Source organism: Rhinolophus hipposideros, assembly GCF_964194185.1.
Source record: "Rhinolophus hipposideros genome assembly, chromosome: 12".
NCBI classification, from domain to species: domain Eukaryota; kingdom Metazoa; phylum Chordata; class Mammalia; order Chiroptera; family Rhinolophidae; genus Rhinolophus; species Rhinolophus hipposideros.
Genome location: NC_138058.1, coordinates 57,010,169 through 57,031,326, shown reverse-complemented (window position 1 = coordinate 57,031,326; position 21,158 = coordinate 57,010,169). Strand labels below are relative to the sequence as shown.

General features: G+C 35.9%; 1 protein-coding gene across 8 annotated transcripts in view; it reads left to right on the top strand.

The window, feature by feature from the left end:
* The window catches only part of LCLAT1 (lysocardiolipin acyltransferase 1), a 159,342-nt gene that overhangs the window by 60,522 nt on the left and 77,662 nt on the right, over window positions 1-21,158 (top strand). For 7 of the 8 annotated variants that reach the window (XM_081067982.1, XM_081067986.1, XM_081067980.1 and 4 more), the window contains one exon: window positions 2,681-2,879. The exons of the other annotated variant lie outside the window; for it this stretch is intronic. In XM_081067982.1, coding sequence (XP_080924108.1) covers window positions 2,681-2,879 — 199 coding nt within the window. The remainder of the gene's footprint in view (window positions 1-2,680; window positions 2,880-21,158) is intronic. 8 annotated transcript variants of the gene reach the window in all.

The following is a 21,158-nucleotide window of genomic DNA, read 5'->3' as shown; positions in this document are numbered from 1 at the left end:
AAGAGGTCCTTGGAAATTCTGTATTTCTAATTCTAGGAGAACTTTGTCTCATTAGGGAAAAGTCATGTGAGTTTTCCCTAAGAATGTCTCTTAGTTCAATATAAGAAATAAAGCTTTATAAAATTGTATAAGATTAGTACCTTATTGCTAAAACTATCTTCTATATTAGAAATAGTACAAATATGAGAATAGTACCTTTTTTTTAATAGTTTTTAGTCTGGATTATTTGAATTCTGGAGTTCTTTGTAGACATTACAACTGTATCTCTGTGTGGTGTGTCATTCTGCCTTCTGGGACCTGTAAATAATGTTGACTAGATAAGTCTTGTCTGGTATTAAAAATGATTAATGTGAGCTTGAGATCTAGGCTGCCCAAAAGGTTATATATAACTTTGAGGCACATTCTGAGAGACTGCTAGATGACAAGGGAGGGAATGCTATATGATATGCTCCTGGATAAACAGTCTGGAATTTTTTATTTTGACATTTTCCATAATAAAAAGCAAAAGACTGTTTTGGGATCCGTAGGAAACATGTATTAGAAATTGCACGTAAAAGGTTAGAGTTGAGCTTTTGGGTTTATAGGCTTAAAATTTGAAACTCTTTTCTGTAGTACAATACACAATTAATAGTTAACTTTCTCTTTCTGTCAGTTAAGGGAGGAGTATCCTACATTTCAATTGTTCACAAATCTGAAAAGTGTATCATATTTGGAAAGCAGAGTGGAGCTGATACAAATTAACCTTGGATGGTGACTTTGCACATATCCTCTTGGCCAAGACATAACATTTTGATAGTTGATGGTCCTTTACACTTACAAGTAGAAAGAGAGATATTTCTTATTGTGGGTCCAAACCCAAAAAACTCTGCCCTGATCCTGTTCAACATGAAGTTTTCTCCGTAGGGACTTAACTTCCCCGAGACTTTGGAGTAGGGGTTATAATTGTTTGAGTGGTTAAGGACTCTTGAAAATTACAGGCCTGGCAACGTACCTATGTGCATAGTGTCATACCTTTGTGCATATTCTGTGTGCATATTATCCAGTTTCAAGACGGGTACATGTTTATTGGCCTCTCGAAGACCATTCTTCTAGGGCTTGATAAATGCTGAAGTGAATCTCAACCCTGGGAAAGTAACTTAATGGGGACCTGTGGGACATCTGTAGCTATGTTAGCCCAAAGGACCTTTTTTCACTCCATTAAGATCTTAACACTCTGTGAGTCTTTACTTCTTTGGACATGCAACATTTCTATCTTTTCCTTTTCCTTTAGCTAATATTCTTTTTAACCTGTTTTTTCTTGGTCCTATTTATTCTTATATTGTTGAAGTCCTATTGTTCTTTTGTATCATATTCTTTAAAAATCAATTTTTGATATGAAACGTAACATACTGAAAAGTTAGTAAAACAAATACTACTTTAAATAAATAATTTTCAAGTATAACTATCAACCAGGTCAAGAAATAGAACATTGCCAGCCCTCCAGCCAGCTACCCAATCACCACCCTCTTGTTTGTTAGAAGTAGCCACTAACCTGACTTGGACGGTAATTTTTTCCTTGCTGTTGTTTACAATTTTATTCCCTCATTTCCTTGCTGTTCTTTATAATTGTACGCCCTATATATTTACTCCTAGTATATTTTAGTTACTGTCTGTTTTAGAAAGTTTTATATATGGACACTTACTGTACGTGTTCTTTTTGTTTGCTTGGCTTCTGTCTCTCAACATCATGCTTCCGTGTCATCCACATTGTTGTAGATACCTGTAGTTCATTTATTTTCATTGTTGTATCATATTCCATTGTATGACACTACCACAGTTTATTTGCTACACTTGGATCAGGTTTTCGTGGTATTGCCGAAAAGAACTTTTGGTTTTCTTATTTTTTATCTGCCTTGGACCAGTTTTCTCTCCATTAATAGTGAAGTCAAATATTAACTAGTAAATTTGTTACATGTGAATTATTTAAAAATTTAAATAGGGAATGAAATAAGTAATTAAGGTTTCTTGTTATCTGTTTTTTTTCCCCTAAAGAACTTCAGTCTATAATGTACTATTCTAAATATTTCATACATATTAAATACTGGCCCTCAGAAAAGTTAATTTCATAATTCCACAAATATTTGACATTTTCTATGTACCAGGCACTATTGTAGGTGCAAGGAGTGCAGCACTTTTGTAAAAATACAGTTATTTTTTAACTCTTTATCTATTGTTAAAATAAACAGATATGTGGATTTGTTTAAAAGAGATCATAGTACAGAAAGTTATAAAATGAAAAATTTAACTTTCTGTTCCCTCAGCCCCATACTCAGTGTTGACTTTGACTGTCCTTTCCATAAAAAGTGTAATAATCTTATATATTCATAGCTTTTAAAAATTACACAGTGGAATCTTGTATGTCTTTTCCACTTTTTTCTTTTTAACTTAATATCGTGAGGATTTCAATGAAAATTAGGATACTGCCAGAAACTTAAATTAGTAAAACTAAAAATAGAAACAGTACCTTCAGATTCTCATTCTTTCAGATTAACTGCTTTTTCCTGGTTTGTTATAGAAGGATCAGGGGGAAAGCTATGCTTTTGACTTATTTATTAGAAATCAAAAGATTTATTTATAGGACATGATAAAATGGACTGATGGGAAATCATAACTTTGTTATATATATTGTTTTTTTCCTTAGGCAATGCTGGAGACCATGTTTGGTGTAAAAGTGCTTATAACAGGTGATGCATTTGTTCCTGGAGAAAGAAGTGTCATTATCATGAATCATCGGACAAGAATGGACTGGATGTTCCTCTGGAATTGTCTGATGAGATATAGCTACCTCAGGTTGGAGAAAATTTGCCTCAAAGCCAGTCTCAAAAGCGTTCCCGGATTTGGTAGGTTATTCATAAATTATTTTAGGTTGTTCATTCATATTATATGTGATGTATCCACCCGAAAACTACAAAATAACTTACTAAACTCCATTTAACTATTAAAGCCATTTCCACCTCCCCCCCAGCACCACCACTAGCCTAAACACAATCACTAGTTTCATTTTTTCTTAGTGGATCGATCATAACATGATATTTTAATCTCTTTTTTGAAACATCTTACTTTGAAAAAAAGAATGAACTTTTTTCAAGGAAGTAGATATAGTTCCAGAGGGACAACAGTTTGAAAGACATGAATTAATAGTTCAGTAACTTTTTCTTGCATGGCATGCAAGAAAATTTAGGCCAGAAACTGTCTTCCATATCTTGGTTATTGTAAATAATGCTGCAGTAAACATGGGGGTGCATATATTGTTTCCAATTAGTGTTTTGGATTTCTTTGGATAAATACAGAGCAGTGGAATTGCTGGGTCATATAATAATTCTATTTTTAATTTTGTGAGGAACCTCCAAACTCTTTTTCATAGTGGCTGCACCAATTTATAATCCCACCAACAGTGCACAAGTGCTTGTTTTCTCCACATCTTCACCACACTTGTTTTTTGATTCTGACAGGTGGGAGGTGATTTCTCATTGTGGTCTTAATTTTCGTTTCCTTGATGAGTGATATTGAGCATATTTTCGTATATCTACGGGCCACTTACATGTTCTCAGTGTTTTGTACAGCTTTTACTTCCTTGGTTAAATTTATTCCTAGGCAGTTTATTCCTTTTGATGCAATTGTAAATTTTTTCTTAATTTCTCTAAATAGTTCATTATTGGTGTAAAAAATTGCCATCACTTTCTGAATATTAATTTTGTGTCCTGCTACTTTACTGAGTTCATTTATTTATTTTAATAGTGTTATGGTAAAATCTTTAGTGTTCTCTTTATATAGTATTATGTCATCTGCAAATCAGTGTGATACACCACATCAACAGAATGAGAGATAGAAATCATATCTCAATACATGCAGAAAAAGTATTTGACAAAATTCAATTTCCATTTATGATTAAAAACTCAACAATGTCGATATAGAGGGAATATACGTCAAGATAATAAAGGTTATGTGAAAAGCCCACAGCTAACATCATGCTCAATAATGAAAAGCTGAAAGCTTCTCTTGTAAGATCAGGACTAAGACTAGGGTGCCCATTCTTGCCACTCTTATTCAACATAGTATTTAAAGTCTTTATCAGGGCAGTTAGGCAAAAAAGCAAACAAACAAACGACATCCAAATTGGAAAACAAGTAAAACTGTTCACTAGTTGCAGATGACATATTATATATATAGAAAACCTTGAACTTCACCAAAAAATTTAGAACTAATAAATAAATTAATGAAGTCACAAGATACAAAATCATTATAGAAAAATCTGTTGTTTCTATACACTAATCATAATGAACTAAGGAAATTAAGAAAATCCCATTTACAATTGCATCTAGAAGAATAAAATACCCAAGAATAAATTTAACCAAGGAGGTGAAAGATGTGTACACTGAAAGCTACAAGACATTAATGAAAGAAATTAAGAAGAATCAAATAAAGGGAAAGATATTTCATACGTATGGATAGGAAGAATTGATGTTGTTAAAATATCCATACTACCCAAAGCAATCTACAAATTCAGTGCAATCTCTATCAAAATTCCAATAGCATTTTTCAGAGAAATAGAACAAACAATCCTAAAATTTGTATGGAACCACAAAAGATCCTGAATAGCCAAAGCAATCTTGAGAAAGAAGAACAAAGCTAGAGGTATAATGTTTCCTGATTTTAAACTGCACGAGTATTATAAAGGTATAGTAATCAAAATAGTATGGTATTGGCATCAGAACAGACACCCAGATCAATGAACCAGAATAGAGGCCAGAAGTAAACCCATACATTTATGTTCGATTAACTTATGACAGAGAGGTCAAGAATATTTAATGGGGAAATGGCAGTCCCTTCGATAGATGGTATTGGGAAAACTGGACCCACACTATTTTATACTATACATGAAAATTGACTCAAAATGATTAGACATGGATGTAAGATCTGAAGCCGTAACACTCCTAAAAGAAAAATAGGTAGTAAACTCCTTGACATTGGTATTGGCGGGGATTTTTCGGATCTGACACCAAAAGCAAAGGCAACAAAAACAAAAATAAATAAGTTGGACTTCATCAAACTAAAAGGCTTCTGCACAGCAAAGGAAACCAACAACAAAATGAAAAGGCAGCCTACACAATGGGAAAAATATTTATAAATTATATAACTGACAAGAGGTTAATATCCAAAAAGTATAAAGAATTCATACAACTCAATAGCAGAAAAACAGAATCTGAATAAAAAATGGGCGAAGGATCTGAAATAGACAGTTTTCCAAAGAAGACATACAGATGGCCAACAGGTAGGTGAAAAGGTGCTCAACATCACTAATCATCAGGAAAATGCAAATCAAAATCATAATATGAGACATCACCTTACACCTTTCAGAATGGGTGTTTTCAAAAAGCCGACAAATAATACTTGATGGCAAAAATATGGAGAAATGGGAATCATTAGGCCCTGTTGGTGGGAATGTAAATCACTACAGCCACTATGGAAAGGAATTTTTTTTTCATCAAAAAATTAAAAATAGAACTAGCATTTGATCCAGCAATTCCATTTTTGAGTATTTATCTGGAAGATTTTTGTGCCCCTATGTTCATTGCAGCATTATTTACAGTAGCCAAGACATGGAAACAACCTGATTGTTAATTGATGAATGAATGGTAAAGAAAAGTGGTACACACACGCACACACACACACTAAATTATTCAGCCATGTAAAATAAGGAAATCCTGCCATTTGTGACAACATGGATGAGCATTGAGGGCATTATGTTAAGTCAGACAGAGAAAGACAACTACATGTGATTTCACTTATATGTGGAATTAAAAAGACAAAAAAAACCACACCGAACTCATAGATGCAGAGAACAGATTAGACTGGTCATTGCCAGAGGCTGGGGGTTAAGGGATGGGTGAAATGGTGAAAGTGGTCAAAAGGCACAGACTTCTAGTCATAAAATAAACAAGTCCTGGGAATAATGTGAAGCATGGTGACACTAGTTAATAGTATTGTATTGAATGTTTGAAAGTTGCTGGGAGAGTAGATCTTAAAAGTTCTCGTTATAAGAGAAAGAATTTGTAAGTATCTGTGGTGATGGATGCTAGCTAGACATATTGTGGTGTTCATCTCACAATATATACATATATGGAATAATGCTGTCATATACCCAAAACTAATGTCATATATCAATTATATCTCAATTTAAAAAAGTAGTACTGCTTTATTGATGGTTATAATTAAATTCAATGCCAGTAGAGCATTATTTGTTGCTGCCTTTTATTTCGATAGTTCTAATTGGAACATCCAGCTCTTGCCTTACAGGGATCCATATTAGACCTCTGATTCTTCCAGTGTCTCGCAGACCCATATTCTCTTTCCCTAACCACCTAATCTTTATTTCCACCTACTCTGCACCAGTATAGCCATTTTTGTCATCACAAACCTGTCTCTTGTGTTGCGTTCCTATATAAGTGTATCATTCTTAGCTTTTCCATTTTCCCATTTTCTTTTGTCACATGAGTTACAAGCTTGTTACAGAGTTTCTTACACTTTCTAGCTCTTAAATATTTGCAGGCTTGATAGGATTTCATGAAAATGCAAAACGTTAATGAGAACAGATTTTGGATTGGAGAAAAAATGATTTTAGTAACTTTATAATGAATAAGTGCAACGTAAATTAAGCAAGGCAAAAGTGTAGGCAGCAAAAAAACAAACCCAAAACAGAGCTCATTTGTAAATGAGAGTATTAAAGTTGGAGTTTGCTGGAGGAAATGAAAGAAAGGGAAAAGAATGGACGCAGCTTAGTGGTCACAGCTCTATCTGGCTTCAGACTGCTAGACTTAGCTTGTTGACAATTTGGCATAACTTAGGGAGTATTTACTATTGCTATTTATAATTATTTTTAAATAAATGTTTGCTTACCACATGTTTGGATTGTAATGACTAAAGGAAAATAATAGTTTATATCTGTAGTGCCAGGTTGGACAATGGATGAAAGTTGGGAATTTGAAAGTTCTTTTTTTAAAGTATAAAAGTAACACACTAGGAAAAAAATAATTAACAGTGTTTAGATTCCCGGTCTAGTTAACTTACCAAAACTCTTTATAACTTAACTGTTTAGAGGTTTCTAAGATATGTGCAGTTAGATTTGATATATACAATTAGATTTTAAGAAAAAATGTCCTATAATTAGATGTCGCCAGTTTCTTTTTTTTTCTTTTTTTGGTAAAGCACAGCAGAAACTTTATTCTTTAATCAAGGAATGGTGAGCTCAGGCACCTTCTTCCCAATTTTGGGAAATCAGGAGAGCCATAAAGGATTGATGGAAGGTAGGTGGGTTCAGGGGTAGGGATTTCTGAGAAAAGGTGGAGAGTTCTTGGAATGGCAGAGGAGATTGTGCAGTTTCCAAACATGCTTGGCCATACATTGCATGTCTCATTTTAATGTTAAATCTCTGCCCTTGGTCGTGATTTTTAGCACAGTAATGAAGACAAGTTCCTTAAAAGTCACTTGAGAAGGGGTTTCGGGCACCATCTTGTATCTTTCCAGCGCAGACCAGTTTCTTAGGTATGGTCCTTGGGTTTCTTATGTGGTTCCTGCCAGAATGTCACCAGTTTCTAAAGGTGGTATACACCTTAGATTCTTATTTTTAACTAATTTTTAGCTAATTTTTAACTAATTTTAACTAATTTTTAACTAATTTTATAACCACTTAGCAAAATCTAATGAAATGAAATTAAATCCAGAGGTGTCATAAAAAGTCCATTTACCTGGTGATTTTGTACCAGAAAAGGCGTGTGCTACTTGTGCCCACCCAGCTCATGTTTTCTTGGTTTTCTGGATTATTAATCATACTAGTAGACACAAGAGTTTGAGGCTTTTAGAAAGCATAAAGTGGAATAAATATTAAAGAGATTATGATTTAAAAAGTGGCCACATCATGAATTAAACTAAAAATTTCCCTGACAAAGCAATTGTCATATAATTCTACAATTCTAAATCTGCAACATAATATAATGGTGAAAGCTAGGAAAATCACCAATTGTGAAATATATCTAGATTGTTTGGAATGAGATCAGGGAGAAGTCAGAAGTAACAGGTTGGCCCCTGTGACTCTCAGTTTGTTAAAGACATACAAAGCTTGTGTGTGTGTGTTCCTCAGGTCGTGTGGTATTGGCTTTAGCAGGAGAATTGAAACTGCGTAGGAGGCTATTCTTAAGTTAGTCTCCCAGAATACAATCTGTCTGCCAAAATATTAAAAACCATTTGGTCAAGTTAGATTTACAGAAATAACAAGAATTTTGTTTTAAATGCCTGGGGTGTTTTATAAGGATTTCTCTTCTTAAAGACCATGGATGAAAAAACCTCCGTTGAGATCTGTTGTGTGTACCTGCCAGTGCGCCGGACAAACGACGGTGATAGCATTGGCTGGTTACCATGAAAGTGCTGCAGCACAGGGAGCGGCTGTGGTCAAATGTTCAGTTTTAACTGGATCTCTTTCATGTATCAGTAAGTGTTAGTAAGGTAGAAGTTTACTTAAAGATGTTGCTCACACAGTTTTAAGAATTACTAAAGTTATTGAAGTCACCTTAATTTTATTATCTATTGTATATTGATGCATGTGCTCATTTGAGATATTTACAGTTTGTAATACTAAACTTTATCTCCTGTAAGAAGAAAACCTCCCTCTCCTATCTAGCTTCCTCCTCCTTAGAATGGGCATCCACTAAAAGTAGGACCACATTTAAGCCATCCAATTTGGTGGGCCCTTTTTCTTTTATTTAACCAAATTATACGAGGCTCTCCTGAGCATCTCAGAAAAATAAGACAAACACATTTCTAAATTGGAGAAGATTCTCCACAAGACTCGGTATCAGTAACACTCTGCTCCTGTCAGTTTCTTTGGTGCAACCAGGGAATCAATTTTGTTACCTACAATAGATAAGCGTTCCTTATCACCAAACCAACAACTGCTTGGATCTTCCTGGAAGGAATCTCTGCAGCAAACATGTTTGAATGTCTCACTAATTTTAACAATGCATCTCTGTAATACACCCCCCCCCCCCACGCAGAGGATGAAAAGACCTAATGCCGGCTTTCTCAGCCTCCTATCTGCCAATCTCACCAAAGGCACTTACTGTGCTGTCAGGGGACTCTGGGAAAGACTTTCCTCCTTAATCAAAAGGAAGGAGGTTGATGAAGGAGGATACTGCTCCTTTCCGAATTTGAGACATTATTGTGAGAGCACACCGTACGTGGAGCTACTGCAACTGTCTTGAGTCCAAGAGGATGGCAGAGTAGAATGTAGAGAGCCTGGCGTCAGCCTTGGGGCCAGACTTCATTTTACGTGAGAGACATAAGCTCAGATTGTTTATTTGACTTTCAGATTATTATTCTGTTATTCAGAGTCCAAAGCATCCTGACATAACCTGCCTTCCCCCATTTCACCAAGCGATTGATTTACTCATTCAGTAAATTTTGTTAAATGCTTATGAATGAAGATTTTAATGAAAACTGTCAAATGAAATGTAGTAGACAGAGTATATTGAATATGTTTAAGTTCTATGGCTAGATATTGCCTACACATCTCTGTATTTTTAGATACATAACACAGGTCAGTTTTATCTTAACAATTCTGCTAGGTGAAAAATCAGTACTTGTAACTGTTGATTTTATAGTTTCAGTTGCCAGACTTGCTTAGCTGAATGAGTTTGATGCCATTCATTCATTCATTCATTCATTCATTGTGGGGAGGGAGGGAAATCCATTGGCAACAAAGGTTCAATTCAGTTAAATCATGTGCCAGGCAGTATACCAGGATTATACTTCCTTTTAGGATTACATTGAGAACTAAGTAATTTTTTAAAATTGCATTGAGATCTAACTAATTTAAAGGAAGCTTTTGTTTTGAATGGTTTAGCTGACTTCTTAACAAATCTCAAGCCCTGAGCTGTTGGAAGTTGACAGTCTCTTTGTCTGGGAGAAATGGCTCTGTGTTTTGAGGTTATCCAATCAGTAACTTACTGAAGTCAATACAATTGGTTACCCACGTCGGCTATGCCATTGATGTGTACTGTCTCCAATACTTCAGTCAGATTTGCATTGCTTTAGGCTGCTAGACATCCCAAATGTGAATTATGAGGTGTATTTTGACTCTAGGCCTTTCAATACCCCCAGGTCTACCGTAAATTAAGGAATTCCTTGCCTAAATTAATAAGTAGATTCTAAAAATTACCTAAAAGGACTGTTTTCATAACACTGTGATTTTAGGAGAAGTCAGTAAATGAATTTGGAGGGAACTTTAGGGTTTTGTATGTGCTTCGCAGTCAGTGAAGAAGCACAAATAAAAGAAATCTTAAAACGATCAGTTTGAGCCAACTTTGAAAAGGGTACTTTACAATAATAGTAAAAAGATGGGAGAAGTGGACCCGCTGTACCTTATAGTTTGTTTTTTCATCTTAATTTTCATTGATAATTTGAGTCCAGTATTTTTTAGTTGTCTTTGCACTTGAGGCTAAGTTACCTCTAAATTGTAATGGCATTTTAAAAGAGAAAGGCAACATTGCAATAGTGGGGGGGCGGGAATGAATTAGCTGTTGTATGTATTCATTAGGGGAGTTTAAAAAAAATCTATGTGGCTTTTTCCTTGTTTATTCCTTATATAAATCTTATAGAAAATATTTTCCTTATGCTTAAAGTGAGAGATTTCTGAGAGTTACACCATTGTGTAATGAATACCAGGCAGGGACATATTATGTAGCCAAGAATTAAAAATGTTCTTCCACAGTGAAAATGGTGCCAAAACTGTATCTTAGAAAGGTTGTTACTGATAATCTTCAACTGTTACAATCAAGTAAATGGTACAGTAAGTGAATCCTAAGTAAGGATGTTTAGGTCTTTGATTTGTTAGAATGCAAATAAAAGCAATGATGAAAGTGACACCATCAACTGCCAGCAAAAAAAAAAAAAAAAAGGTATTAGTAAGATCTGGGCACTGATTATGCTCTGTATCACTGTCTTATTACTGCTTGTACCATAAATGGAGTAACTTCAGCAACAACACACATTCAGTATTGCACTGTTCTGGCAATCAGAAGTCTGATGTGGGTCTCACTGGGGTAAAATTAAGGCATGGGCAGGACTAGTTTCTTTCTGTAGGTTCTGTGTAGAATCCGTTTCCTTAACGTTTCCACTTATTAATGGATTTTTCCCATTCCTTGGCTCCCTTTCTCCATCTTTAAAACCAGCAAGGACCGGTCGAGTCCTCACACTGCATCACTCTGACACTGAGTCTTTTCCTGCCTCCTGCTTCCACATATAAGGACCCTGGTGATTACATTGGGCCCACCAAATTAATCCAGGAAAATCTCCCTATCTTAAATTCAGCTGATTAACAGTCCTAATTCTTCTTTGCCATGTAACATATTCACAGTTCTAGGAATGAGGATGTGGACCTCTTTTGTGGGGTCATTAGTCTGCTTACCACATGCTGGTTGCTATTGGCCCTCTCACTGTGCAGAGCTAGTAATGTACTTAGTATCGGAATCAATTTTGCAACAGGAATAGGTGTCTCAGATGGCAGAGCATCTAGAAAATTGATTAAATGGCACATCTCACACAGTATGAGATTGGTTTTGGTCCCACAGTTGTGTGAGTCCTGAAACTGTATTCATAACCAAGAAGTCTCATCTTGCCAACCAAAACGGATATTTCTTCAATTCAAGCAAGACTTTCCACCATCTGCAGGCAGATATGCTAATCTCTTTGTGGAGTCTAGTGAAATTTGCAGTAAGGGTGGTTTTATCCATTTTTCTCCATTCTGTGGTATTTCAAGTTTGAAATATTTAGAATCAAGTTTGCTTTAGAATAACATTTAATTGCTCATATTTTATACTTTGATTTCTGTCTTGTGTTTTCAGCATAGGCACATTTGGAACCTAATGATACAGGCATACTACAACAGGATTATTACAGGGAAAAGTCATAAAATTGTCTGCCTCCTCAATGTTTTTGAAAGCCAGAGGCTTCATGGAATTTAATCACCTCAGAAGAGGGATGTAGAAAGCGTTAACTTAAAATGTGAGTTCCAAGAAGGCAGAGCTTCCCTAACTTTCTGTAGCATTTAGTACCCCGACAGAAGTTGAAATTCTGAGAAATATAACTACTTGTTCCGAATTTATTTGTGTAACTTTTGTTATATACAGTCAGTAAATATATTATTTGATCATGATTGTTGTGATATGAGTTTGTATACAATTTGCATCTGTTCATATTATCCTTCACTCTCGTTTAATAGAGGCCTGTGGGTGGCATTTCCTTGCTTGCATCCACACCGTGCATATTCAGGACTGAAAATATGTTGAAGAGAACTGTGTGTCTATTCTTCTACATTGCCTTTTGTTTCTGGTGTTGCATTCATAGTCTCATAGTGGATACCATAATTAATTAATGAATACATGGACAACAGTGATAAATCAGATTAATCTGTCTTTGAAGTTCAGGTTTTAGAATACTAGGTGAGTAGTGTAGACATTTTTCTGATTCCCTCAACTGTATCCATCTACACTAAAATGAAAAAAAAAGGATTAAAATGATGAAAGTGCTTGCATTTTATTGAGAAAGAATACATAATGTTAAAAATACCCTCAATGTAAATAGTTTGTTTATTTATTTATTTTTTACCCAACCACTTCTAACACTTGAGAAAAGAGAATTTAAGCCATGGAATAGCTTTAACAGTACAGTATGCTCAGGGGTTATTCCTGTCTACTTTGAGAAAGTAATGCTGATAACATAAATGGGGTTTTCGAAAGAAGACAGCGGTAGCAATACCATGCCAGCATCCAGAGACTCTGTCTTTAAAAGCCTTCCAGACTCCCAGCCCTTGTCTGAGAACCTGAGGTGATAGGTTCTCAGGTTCTCCATGGCAAAGTTGGAAAGTTGGAAAGACAAGTTATATAGCTTAATTTCAAATGACATGAGCAGTTGTCCTGTCATCTGTCAGCCCACAGGTGTATGAAATGTCATAGAAATGTACAGTTGAGGGTCTCAAGAAGATTCAGAAAGTTCTGGCTTTTGCTTTTAACACTAATAAAACGTGCTTTGATGGCAGTGAAATAGGAAAGTGTTCCTGTGATTTTTATGAAAGGGTGAAAAACGTTTAAGCTAAAAGAAGTAAAAATCCCAAAGCATTAGTGATGGATAAAGGGAACAAGAGAAGGCAAAGGCCCAGCGGGGAAGAGTCATCGTATCTTCAAAGGAGAGGTTACAGAGGCTGACTGATTCGGCCATTTCACTTCCCTTTCTGGGATTTCTGAAACATATAAAGACTATTAAGAAGAGTATTACGGCATAGCCCCACACGTCTTGCTACTGCTCCCTCCCTGAAGGGAGCAACAGATATTCTCACTTGGAATGGAGAAATACATTCTACATGTCAGCCTTTTTCAGTATAGAATATTCTCTACAAATATGAGGATAATGCAGAGCTAGTAATTGAGGAAAACAGACAACTTTTTTTTTAAGTTTATTGGGGTAACAATTGTTAGTAAAGTACATAGATTTCAGGTGTACAATTCTGTAATACATCATCTTCTATAAATCCCATTGTGTGCTCACCACCCAGAGTCAGTTCTTTTTCCATCACCATATATTTGATCCCCTTTACCATCATCTACCACTCCCTCCCCCCTTACCCTCTGATAACCACTAAACTATTGTCTGAAAACACACAACTTTAAATAGAGTAGTGCTAAAAAATGGAAAATCTAACCTTGGAGAAGTAGATAATTCTCTGAAGAGAATTTAAACTGTGTTTAACTAACACCTTCAGAGAGAGTCAAGTATATATTACATAGAGGCTGTTTAGGACACTGGTTAAAAACATCGACTTTGGAGCCACACTGCCTGCATTTGAAGGCACACTGGTTTTACCACTTCCTAGTTCTTTGAGTCTCAATGTGCCCCAGTTTCCTCACCCATAAAATAGGGATAATAATTTTACCTAATTCATAAGGTTGTCCTGAGAATTAATTGAATTAATGAAAAATGCTTAGAACAGTACCAGACACATAGTAACCATTCAATAAATATTTTTATTAAAATTATTACTCTTTGTCATAACTTATCTATTTGTCCATAAAACTGGGCTGCTATTAAAAAGAAGCAGTTGTACAACTTGGCAATGATTGGTTAGTAGACCTCCGTTTGTCTGTTGTTGACAGCAGATGCTGCAAAGCTGCATCACACATGCCTGCTTAATATTATCGAAACAATGATTCATGTATTCATCTCGGTATCCCGGATCTGCACTACGGACCCTGCAGACATGGTCTCCACAAATGCATCAACAGAAACCTGTGCCACCTGCAGTAAATCATCCTCAGCCCGTATGACCCGCATGCCTCCTGACACAGTGCTGACCGGGAGATAAGGGAGCCTCACTTTGACGCACTCTGGGGAGAATTGAGATTCTCATCATGGAGGAGCTAGTGATACTGAAGTCTGGTGCTATTACTTACATGTCCCAGGGCCTCAGAGAGGATGCAGCCTTGCCTGCTGCTGAGTGGGGATGGCACACAGTGAGAAGGGGCTGAAAGATGGAATTGTTTTCATCAGTCAAGCAGTGAAGCTGAGCTAGTGAGTGACCAGCAACTGTGGATCACCCAGTGTCTTCACTGAGTTAAGACAATTGTTAGACTTTGATTAAAATATGTCTCAGCTTTAAATGGGAGCCACACAGATGAGCCAGAAAAGTTTATTTTTTAATTAAAATGTTAAATTAAAATTTTTTTTAAAGAGACAGATAAAATTTTTAATGTTTTATTAACTAAATTTATCCCAAACGTTATCATTTCAGTATATAGCTGATGTAAAAATCATTACTGATCTCATATATTTTCTTCTAATTATGTCTTCACAGTCGGTTTTGTTGTTTTATATGTGCAGCTACTTCTTCTCAGTTCACACTAGCCACATTCCAGTGCTCAGTGACCCTAGGTATTAAACAAAAGGAAAGTGAGTGAACGAAAAGAGGATGGTCCCAGAAGTGTTCACACCCAGAGTCATCCTGGTTTTCTAATACCGACATGAACTGTCACTCACAGAGTCGATAAAATATGAAAACAAACTCTTTGCCCCTTAAAATACATTTATTTCTGATGATAAAAGTTAAGCAGACATTTTTATCAAGCACATAGCGCCACATAATCATCAATGTCTGTGAAAAAACATTCTTACACTGAAGACTGGGATGAGTTTCACTGGGCTACTTTGCATAATATACTTCCATTGTTCTCACTGCATGAAAAAAGAACCAAAGAACCTCAAAAGCCCAGTGAGTCAGAAAAAAGCAATCTGTAGGACATTTGGAAGGAGGTGATATACGATGGCACCCAGCAAATGGCTCCACGTGTCTGGCTCTGCATTTCAGTGGATTTCTGGGTACCTGGAGCAGAGGTCGCAAACTGGCAAATTACGGGCTTCATGAGACCTACCGCATCTTTATGCCACAGAATTAGTTCCCACAGTGTCTATTTTTAAAAATTATATCCTAGCATAAAAATCAGGCAAGTTCACATAAAAATCCAGATTTTGAGCAATTGAGAAGCCGGACACAGGTAACACTGGATTTTCATTTTCACGAAGTTAACAGGTTGCTGGAGAGCGCCCCTCTGCTGCATTGGCTGCTGTGCACTGCCCACCTCATACCCGGGTGCAGAACGGATTCACTTCAGTCACCCATGTCAACTCAGCCCAAATAAATCTTCATTCACTGACAACCCTCCTGCAGAGGCAGAATGGGGCCATTTGTTCTTCAAGCAATCCCATCAGTGTTGCTTCTCTCTGTCCAATTCTGTAAAGGTGTGAATGACCCTGAGTTTAAGGTCATTTCTATGGCAGCTCTTACGCATACAGCCAGCCAAGTATTAGATTCCATTCTTTTTTTTAAGTTTCAGGTGTACAAAACAATGTAATAGTTAGACAGTTATCATTTATACCCCTCACAAAGTGGTAAACCCCCTTTTCCAGTCTACTACCCCCCTGACATCACATACAGCCGTTACATTTCCACTGCTTCTATTCCTTATGCTGTACTCCTTTTCTTGTGAATGTATGTGTATATATATATATACATATATATACAAATAAATAAAATTATAGTTGACATTATTATTCAGCTTCAGCTTCAGGTATACACTGCAGTGATTAGGCATCTACACCGTCCATGAGGTGGTCTCTGTAATAACACAAGTGTCCATCGGATATTCTACCAAATCTTTACAACCTTATTTTCCCCAACCTGACTTTCGTATCCCCGTGGCAATCTTGTGGTTACCGACTGTTTTCTAATCCCCTCACCTTCTCCCTCATCCCATGCCCCCTCCCATCTAGCAACCCTCAGTTTTTCCTGTGTCTCTGAGACTGTTTCTGATTAGTTCATTCATTTATTCTTTAGATTCCACATATAAGTGAGATCATATGGTATTTGTCTTTCTCTGTCTGACTTACTTCACTTAACATAATGTTCTCTAGGTCCATCCATATTGTTGCAAATGATAAGATTTCGTTCTTTATGGCTGCGTAAAACTCCATGGTATAAATGTACAATAGTTTCTTAATCCAGTTGTCTACCGATGGGCATTTCTGTTGTTTCCATGTCTTGGCTATTGTGAATAGTGCTGCAATAAACAGAGGGGTACATCAATTTTTTCGAATTAGTGTTTTGGATTTCTCTGGATAGATACCTAGGAGTGGAATTGCTGGATCATAAGGTAATTCCATTTCCAGTTTTTTGAGATACCTTCATACTGATTTCCATAGTGGCTGCACCAATCTGCAATCCCACCAACAGTGCACGAGGGATCCCTTTTCTCCACATCCTCGCCAGCACTTGTTGTTTGTTGATTTTTTAATGATAGCCATTTTGACTCGGGTGAGGTGGTATCTCGTGGTTTTTATTTGCATTTCTCTAATGATTAGGGAGGTTGAGCATTTTTTCATATGTCTGTTTGCCATCTGTATGTCCTCTGTAGGAAAATGTCTCTTCATGTCCTCTGCCCATTTTTTAATTGGGTTGTTTGTTTTTTTTAGAGTTGAGTTGAATTAGTTTTTAATAAATTTTGGATATTAACCCCTTATCAGATATATCTTTGACAAATATCTTCTCCCATTCAGTAGGATCCCTTTTTGTTTTATTGATTGTTTCCTTTGCTGTGAAAAAAACTTTTTAGTTTGACATAATTCCATAAATTTATTTTTTTCTATTACTTACCTCGTTCTAGGGGATATATCAGTAAAAATATTACTCTGGGTGATGTCTCTAAACTTCCTGTATTTCTAGGAGTTTTATAGTTTCAGATCTTACATTTAAGTCTTTAATCCATTTTTAATTTATTCTTGTATATGGAGTAAAGAGGTGGTCCTGCTTTATTTTTTTTTGCATGTGTCTGTCCAGGTTTCCCAGCACCATTTATTGAATAGACTGTCTTTACCCCAACGTAAATTCTTGCTTTTATTGTCATAGATTAAATTACCATATAGGCATGGATTTATTTCTGGGCTCTCTATTCTGTTCCATTGATCTATGTGTCTGTTGTTATGCCATTGCCATGCTGTTTTGATTAGTGTAGCTTTGTAGTATAATTTGATGTCAGGTATTGTTATACCTCCCACTTTGTTCTTTTTTCTCAAGATTGCCGAGGCTATCTGGGGTCTTTCATGGTTCCATATAAATTTTAGGATTATGTGTTCTATTTCTGTGAAAAACGTCATTGGTAGTTTGATAGAAATTGCGTTGAATATGTATATTGCCTTAGACAGTATGGACATTTTAACTATATTAATTCTTCCTATTCATGAACATGGTATGTGTTTCCATCTATTTGTATCTTTTTTAATTTCTTTCTTCAGTGTCTTATAATTTTCTGAGTACAGATATTTGACTTCTTTGGTTAAATTTATTCCTAGGTATTTTGTAGTCTTTGAAGCAATTGTAAATGGGACTGTTTTCTTAATTTCTCCTTCTGATATTTTCTTATTGGTATATACCAGTGCAACTGATTTCTGAATATTTTGTATCCTGTTACTTTACCAATTCATTTATCAGTTCTAATAGTTTTTTGGTGGACTCTTTGGGGTTCTCTAAATATAGTGTCATGTCATCTGCATATAATGACAATTTTACTTCCTCCTTATCAATTTAGATGCCTTTTATTTCTTCTTTCTTGTCGGATTGCTGTGGCTAGAACTTCCAGAACTATGTTGAATAGGAATGGAGAAAATGGGCAACCTTGCCTTGTTCCTGATTTTAAGGGGAACGGTTTTAGCTTTTCCCCATTGCGTATGATGTTAGCTGTGGATTTATCATATATGGCCTTTATTATGTTGAGATGTGGTCCCTCTATTCCCACTTTCTTAAGAGCTTTTATCATAAATGGCTGCTGGATTTTGTCAAATGCTTTTTGTGTATTTATTGATATGATCATACGATTTTTATTTTTCATTTTGTTGATGTGATGTATCACATTAATTGATTTGTGGATGTTGAACCACCCTTGCATACCAGGGATGAATCCCACTTGACCACGGTGTATGATCTTTTTAATGTATTGCTGAATTCTGTTCGCTAATATTTTGTTGAGGATGTTTGCATCTATGTTCTTTAGGGATATTGGCCTGTAGTTTTCTTTTTTGTAATTGTCTGATTTTGGGATGAGGGTGATAATGGCCTTGTAAAAAGTGTTTGGGAGCCTTCCCTCCTTCTGAATTTTTTGGAATAGTTTGAGGACAATAGGTGATCATTCTTTTTTGAATGTTTTATAAAATTTACCTGTAAAGCCATCTGGTCCAGGGCTTTTGTTTGTTGGGAGATTGTTGATTACTGATTCAATTTCCCTGCTAGTAACCAGTCTATTCAGGTTTTCCATTTCTTCTTGAGTTAGCCGTGGAAGATTGTAAGCTTTAGAAAATTGTTCATTTCTTTCAGATTGTCTAATTTGTTGGCATATAGTTGCTCATAGTAATTTCTTAAAATCTTTTGTATATCTGTGGTGTTTGTTGTCACTTCTCCTCTTTCATTTCTGATTTTATTAATTTGGGTCCTCTCTTGGTCTTGATGAATCTGGCTAAAGTTTTGTCAATTTTGTTTATCTTCTTGAAAAACCAGCTCTTGGATTCATTGATCTTTTGTTTTGTTTTTTTTTTTGTCTCTATTTCATTTATTTCCGCTGTGATCTTTATTATCTCCTTCCTTGTACTCCCTTTGGGCTTATTTTGCTGTTCTTTTTCCAGATTCCTTAAGTGTAAGGATAAACTGTTGATTTGTGATTTTTCTTGTTTCTTTAGGTAGGCCTGCATTGCTGTGAATTTCCCTCTTAGGACTGCTTTCGCGGCATCCCATAGATTTTGAGTCATTGTGTTTTCATTTTCGTTTGTCTTGAGATAGTTTTTGATTTCTTCCTTGGTCTCATTGTTGACCTATTCATTATTTAGTAACATGTTATTCAGTCTCCATGTATTTGTGTGTCTTCCAGTTTTTTTCCTGGATCTGATTTCTAATTTCATAGCACTGTGGTCAGAGAAGACACTTGGTATGATTTAAATTTTCTTAAATTTATTGAGACTTGTTTTGTGGCCTGACATGTGGTCTATCTTGGAAAATGTTCCATGTTGTGCTTAAAAAGAATGTGTATTCTGCAACTTTGGGGTGAAATGCTCTGAAAATGTCAATTAAATCCAACTGGTCCAATGTGTCATTTAAAGCCTCTATTTCCATATTTATTTTCCATCTGGAGGACCTGTTCCTTGTTGTCAGGGGTGTGTTGAAGTCTCTTACTATGATAGTGTTATATCTCTGTCTTTTGATCTCTGTCTTTATGTCAGTCAATATCTATTTTATATATTTAGGTGCTGGTATGTTGGGTGCATAGATGTTTACTAGGGTTATGTCCTCTTGTTGGAGCGATCCCTTTATTATTATGTGGTGCCCATCTTTGTCTTTTAATATATTCTTCATTTAAAAGTCTATTTTGTCAGATGTAGGTATTGCTGCTCCAGCTTTTTTTCCCGTTTGCATTTGCATGAAATATCTTAACTCCATCCCTTCACTTTCAGTCTGTGTGTGTCTTTTGATCTGAGGTCTCTTGTATACAGCGTATGCAAGGGTCTTCTTTTCTTATCCACTCAGCCACCCTTTGTCTTTTGATTGGAGCATTTAATCCATTTACATTTACAGTGATTATTGATAGGTACATAGTTATTGCCATTTTGTTATTTGTATTTCTGGTCTTCGTTAGTTAGATTGTTTTCATCTTCTGTTAACAGAAGCCCTTTTAACATTTCCTGCATTGCTGGCTTGGTGGTAATGAATTCTTTTAGCTTATTCTTTTCTGGGAAGCTCTTTATCTCTCCTTCAATTTTAAATGATAGCCTTGCTAGATAAAGCAATCTCTGTTGTAGGCCTTTGTTTTTCATTACTTTGAATACTTCCTGCCACACCCTTCTCGCCTGCAAAGTTTCTGTGGAAGAGTCATTTGATAGTCTTATAGGAGTTCCTTTGTAAGTAAGCCGCTGTCTTTCTCTTGCTGCTTTTAGGATTCTCTCTTTGTCTTTAACCTTTGCCGTTTTAACTATAATGTGTCTTGGTGTGTGTCTGTTTGGGTTCATCTAGGTTGGAACTCTCTGCACTTCCTGGGCTTGTATGTCGGTTTCCTTCACCAGGTTAGGGAAGTTTTCAGTCATTATTACTTCGAATATGTTCTCGATCCCTTGCAGCCTCTCTTCACCTTCTGGTATTCCTCTGATGCACATGTTTTTGCGCTTGATGTTATCCCAGAAGTCTCTTACATCATTTTCATTGTTTCTTATTCTTTTTTCTTTTTGTTGTTCCGCTTGGGTGATCTCTGCTAACTTGTCTTCTAAATCGTTGATTCGATCCTCTGCCTCATTTAACCTGCTGGCAATTCCTTCAAGTGTGTTCTGTGTTCTTTATTTCAGTTATTGTATTCTTTAGTTCTAACTGGTTGTTCATTATGATTTCTCTATCCTTCCTTATGTCATCACTAAGCTCCTTAAACATTCTTATCATCAGTGGTCCGAACTCTGTCTCTGATAGGTTGGTAACCTCTATTTCATTTGGTTCCAGT